We start from the raw sequence: 6,000 nt of genomic DNA on the forward strand, positions 1-6,000 counted from the left end.
TGTGCATATGCATATATGCATCCTTTAGTGGACTGGCACCCCATTTTCCCTTGTGTGAGGTAACGGTTATAGGATCAGTGAAGGATTCTTGTGTTGGTTTAAGTGGGTAATTGTAGAATGAGTCTTCACCTGTACTGATGCCAAAAATAAAGTAGATGTCAGGTTGCTAGTATTGTGAGCCAGAACTGCTACTATTCTTGGAAGGGTTTGTTGGAGTAGGTAAGTGTTTGTCAGAATGAGTTAATTTATATACTGCAGTTATTGCTGAGAGAATCGATACATGGTATTCTATTATCAGGTTATGGTGGAAGTATTTAGGATTAATCCTGTCTGTCTTTAATTTGATGCATTTTTAGGATTTCCTGGCAGTAGCTGCTGCATGGTTTATTGTAGATTACCTTGATAATTTGTTTCAGTTCTTCAGTTATAACTTTTCAGTTCCTCTGTTATACCTTGGAGGAGGAAGGAGTTCCACTGAAGCCTAGTATTGCCTATTTTAGTTCACTTTATAAAGTTATTATTTAGCTACTGACATTTTGTTTTATTGCTGTAGTTATGGGATGCAAGTTTGTTTTGGATTTTGTTCAGATTTGCATCGGATAAAGTAGTAGAACTGCTGTTGTCTTGTTGGACATGGGGAGATCAGTTAATGTGAACTTTGTAAGTGAGGCTGCATGTTAAGTGTTGTTCATCAGCTGCCCTGTTGTCTTCTGGAGAGGGGTTTGCATTAATTTTGTGTCTCTGTGTCTTGTTTTAAACCTTGAATAGTTAAGACAAAACCACATATCTCAAGTTGCTCTATCACAGTGTCTTCACTGGTGCAGTCTCATGTCTTGGTCTTTATTCTGATCCCTTTCTACTATGTCATCTGTTAATGTTGTCCGGTCCCTTGATTAGATGTGCACAGCTTTTTGAATCATTTCAAGTGCTGAGAATGTAACAGAATGCACCTCTGAAATCTCTTCTCGTAGACAAATTAAAAGTGCACAGCTTAGAATTTTCCTCTCTAAATTTAAATTTGACAGAATCCCTGGCTTGCATCAAACAGAAGAATATTGTGCTCCGGGCATGGCAGACATTGCAGCTATGAGTAGCAGATAGTGATATCTTTTTTTTATAGATATATTAAGATATGATGGAGCAGTACAGATAATAGTTTCTTTACTTGTTTTACAATGAAAAGTGCTGTTGTACTATTCAGTGTCCTAATCACAAGTGTAAGCTCTATGTAGCTCAGCTTCTTCTTGATTTTACTACCAAAGCTGTTGAAGCATTGTTGGACCATTTCCAGTTGGTAATATTGCAGGATTTGCAAGCAGCCTAAACAAGTAAAAGACTCTGTGCACTTTAAGGAAATTCAGTCTGTATATTTTTTCCAGGTACACAATTTATTTAAGCATTGAACTGTTTTCACTTTACCAAGCATCTGGCAAGTCAAACAAGCCTAATAATAGCATTTTCAGTGATTGTACTGGTGAGATTGTGCAACCATGGAGAAGGAGGAACAGTTTCTGTTAATTCTAATTACTACAGTTTCTAGAATGTTCTGTGATCTCACTTAGTATATGTAATTAGGAGGGTGCTGGGGGGCAGGTCTTAACTTCCTTGCAAAATAGTGTGTATGGCATTGATAATACTGGGTGGTTCAGTGGTTAGCTTTGCCGCCTTACAGCAAGAGATTCAATGGTTTGATTCTTGGCTGGGGTGCCTTCTGTGGGGAGTATGCATGTCCTCCCTGCGGTCGCGTGGGTTCCCTCCAGAGTGCTGCGGTTTCCTCCCACATCCTAAAGATATGCTACAGGTGGATTGGACACACTAAATTGGCCCTAGATGCGAGTGTGTGTGTGTGTGTGTGTGTGTGTGTGTGTGTGTGTGTGTGTGTGTGTGTGTGTGTGTGTGTGTGTGTGTGTGTGTGTGCCTTCTGTGGAAGGTTGGGCACCGGGATGGCAACTCGACACTGTAAAAAGCCAGTGCCAATTGTTCTGCAGACCGTTATTCAGCTGTGGCGACTTCTAATGGGAATAGCCAAAAGAAGAAGATACAGTTTTGATAGTTGTTTCTCAGCAATTATTCTGCTGGTGGAGACATTTTTATTACTTTGATTATTATGTTAGGCTGCTACTGTATTAAGTTTGTAGCATGCACCTTTGTGATGTGTGCGGCCTTTTGACAGGATTTTTTTGAGACTGTACCATGAAGGATGGGGCATCATTTTTATGTCCCGAATCTCATTTATTTATTTATTTTTTTTTAACATGGGTTAAACTTGCCAGTCAATGTATATGGTGGTGGTTGTGGGAGGGGGCATAATGGTGGCTAACCAGGTGGGTAAAATGGGTTGTGATCTCTCTCTCAGAATTTTAGGAGGTGTGGCAGTTTTGTGGCATCTTTCTAGTCTGTTTGCTAGTGCACATTTGTATTGATTAGTTTGTGTAGTGAGTAATATTGGTTGAGGAAGATATGTGTTGGGGAAGCTTGAGTTGATGCATTTCATTAGCCCAGTCTAAGTTCACTAAAAATAGCATTTCTGTTCAAGTTCTACATTTGTAATTGGGGAAATTGTATGGGAAGACCAAATGTTTTGTACAGAAGATCTAAGATCATCTGCTTCTAATTTTTGTGTAGAATGTAGTTGCAGAAAGCTGGAGTGAGAAATGCAATGACTGTCTTTATACTAAGACATTCTCATGGTAACCAGGCTTAAGTGTTCCATTGATCCTCAGCAATACATCTTCTGGAGCGTCTTCCTCCAGGAAGCTCCTGGTGGAAGAGTAGTGCGTCCTTCAATTTGATTGACCTAGCTGAAGATCTTATGTTCCCAGTAGCTGTGAAGGTGATTAAATGCTGTATTAAGTTGTGCTCTTTTTTTTTTTTCTTTTGAGCCTACATTGCATCGAGGTCTAGATTTCTAGCTTGACAGATTTGTGCATTTAATATAGGGAAACTTGTGCGCCAACAGCAGTCACTGATAAGTGGTGTCATGATCACTGACAACGTGAGAGAGAGCATCTCCACCTTAGTGAGGGGAATGCGGTGGAGGGGTATTTAATAGTGATCAAGTAGAAAAGGCTTTTCAGATTGTCCGGCTGACATTAAATAATAATGCTGCTAACTTGTCAGATTTGGTGTTTGAAGTTTGCAGAGTGTGGTTGTACATGGGCTGCATTAAAGTTTCGGGGAGCAGTGGAAAGAGTGCCAAAACCATTTGGAATTATCAGCTGGGGGTGTTTTAGAACCAGCTAGTACTTGGTTTATAGTACTACATTATCTTGGTTTGTCAGCTACAATATGATGCATGTACTCTAGGAATTGTTTTTTGATCCATGCATACATGTATATTGAGAATGAAAACCTAGAACCATGACTGCTATGTACCAAGGCAAACATGATGATGCAAAAACTGCATTTTCCTCAAGTTTAAATGACACTGATGTGGAGGGCTGAGTAAAGCTAATGTAGGTGTGCAAGAAAGCTATAGCATCTGTAGGTTGTACTGGGGCTGTCTTTTGTATGCATTTGTCTCAAGGCTCTTTACTTTGAATTTCAGACCCATCTTCTGACAAAGATCTCTGTACCTGAAGAGCACATTCTTGTCATTAACCCTGCACTACCAGTGGAGGATGCAGCTGCCGACTATGAGAGGAAGCTAAAAGAGGTACTTGGCATACTGTTACTGTGCAACATGAATATCAACCGAGACTCTGAACAGTAAGATAGGGTCTCACAACCCCTGCAGACTTGTGGCATCAGGTTGTATTGCAGTGTGGCCTCTAGTTTTGAGAAAAGGCATAATTCTGTGACTTGATTTTTCCAGTAAAATACCTGTACTTGGCATTGGTATAAGTGCACCTTTTCATTTATTTTTGTTGAGCAGGTGGATGTACAAAGTTAGATTTATTTTTCAGAGTACCACTTCATGTATTGTGGACAGCTGACTGAAACAGATGTTCGCACATAGTAAGAGGTGCACCACTGTGTAGTGTAGGCCCTGGTATACAGTAAAATGTATTCTGAGATCAAGTATGTACTGGAGCACATGTTGGGAAAAGTGCATCACTGTCAAAACTCGTATTGTACTGCACTGTGCAGTGGAGTTAATAGTGGAGACTGAGAGGTTATGTATAGATATGTATGTGTGTGTATATGTATGTATGTATAGAGATATATAGTGTGTGTGTGTGTGTGTGTGTGTGTGTGTGTGTGTGTGTGTGTAAATAAATAAATAAATAAATATATAAATAAATAAATAAATAAATATATATATATATATATATATATATATATAATGTGTGTATATTTTATATATATATAATATATATATATTTTATATATATATATATATATATATATATATATATATATATGTGTGTAATTTTTTTTTTTTTTTTTTTTCTTTTTCAAATCTAGGTGCTTAGGATTTCCCTCTCCTCCCCTTGGCTGACCTGGTGTGACTCAGATTGAACTCTACAGTTCCGTACAAAACGGTGTCTACAGGACTGCAATCAGTTTCTCTCATCATTTAAACAGAGTAGGTTGCACACACAAAAAAACATTTGTTAAACTTTCACTTACAGTGCTGTGTAATTAAGCAGGTCACCATATTGGTCAGCCATAGGGCTCTTTTTTTCTACTTGAGTGTTTGCCTCCTTCCCCTGTAACTTAAGTAAATTGACTATTACATTAAGATCTATAATACTTACCTTATAGCTTTAGGACACCTTAGGAAACCTTGTAAACTGCAATAGCCCCGCTACGTTCACTCTCGCTATGCTCGGGATCTCTTCGCTCCCCTCCCGCCCCCAGTCCCTCTAAATTTATAGTACTATAGCCACTCCCCCACTTTCTAGATCCTATCTGCTTTCATCTGGGATAATTCCACCCTCCCCCATTCATCTACCTACATTTTAATACACCTGTTAGCTTTCATCTGGCATTCTCCCATCCCCCTTTCAGTACCTTTACCTCACCACTCTTACCTTCTGGTGTTGCATCACCAGGTAAAACAGTTCCTTAACACACTAGCTGAATCGCAGATAATGATATACTCCTCTTTACTACCCCTCTTGTTCGCACCATACCTCCTTACCTTGTATGAGAACCAGTTTCTCACAGGATTTCAGGTCCCAAAAGGCCATACTATCACCCTAGCTGTAAATCCTTCCACCTTCAACCATGCTTACAGTACCAGAACCTATCCAACATCTTGTTCAGTCTATCAGCATTTCAACCCCAGGCACATTAGCTCTAGATCCAAACACTACCACAAACTAATAAACAAATTCCTGAAGTTCATCACCAAGTTTAGACTCAACCTAATACTTGGTGGTGATATTCACCCCAACCCTGGCCCACTCACTTCAGATGCACATACCCCCTCTACTTGCAATCTAAGCTACAAACCTACAATTAATAGGCCAACTAACTCTCTCCTAGCCTGTCATCTCAGTATTAGAAGCATTAATAACAAGGTACATGAATTGCATGCACTTCTGGATGTCCACTCCCCTGAGATTCTCTGTTTATCTGAAACGTGGTTAAAACCTAACACTAAAGACAATGAAGTGTTACCACCTGGGTACTACATACACAGGCTGGATCGTGCTTCGAGGAAGGGGGTGGGGTAGCTGTACTCTATAAATCCGAGTTGAATGTCACCATAGATGTAATACAACAACCTCAGATTAATAACTCAGAGATTCTTGCCATCAAATTGCAACTTAATAAAAATAAATGCATTAATATCATCTGTATGTACATTCCCCCGGGTAACAATATATCTACATTTGAAGATATCTTGCACTGGCTATCATGTCACTACCCCCAAGAAACCCTACTACTTGGAGACTTTAACATAGACTGGGGCACCTGTTCCTCAGAATCCCCAACCACCCATATTAACCTGCATGCATTTACACAAATTATATCCACCCCTACCAGGATAGGCAAACCCAAACCCCTACCAGGATAGGTAAACCCAACCAAAAAGAAAGTATACTTGAC

General features: G+C 39.5%; 1 protein-coding gene across 1 annotated transcript in view; it reads left to right on the forward strand.

The window, feature by feature from the left end:
* The window catches only part of PGLS (6-phosphogluconolactonase), a 164,621-nt gene that overhangs the window by 81,101 nt on the left and 77,520 nt on the right, over nt 1-6,000 (forward strand). Inside the window, exon 3 of the mRNA XM_044084451.1 lies at nt 3,548-3,655. Within this exon, the coding sequence (XP_043940386.1) occupies nt 3,548-3,655 (108 nt within the window). The remainder of the gene's footprint in view (nt 1-3,547; nt 3,656-6,000) is intronic.

Source organism: Protopterus annectens, chromosome 9.part0 (assembly GCF_019279795.1).
Source record: "Protopterus annectens isolate FY-2018-M chromosome 9.part0, PAN1.0, whole genome shotgun sequence".
In the NCBI taxonomy this organism is placed as follows: Eukaryota; Metazoa; Chordata; order Ceratodontiformes; family Protopteridae; genus Protopterus; species Protopterus annectens.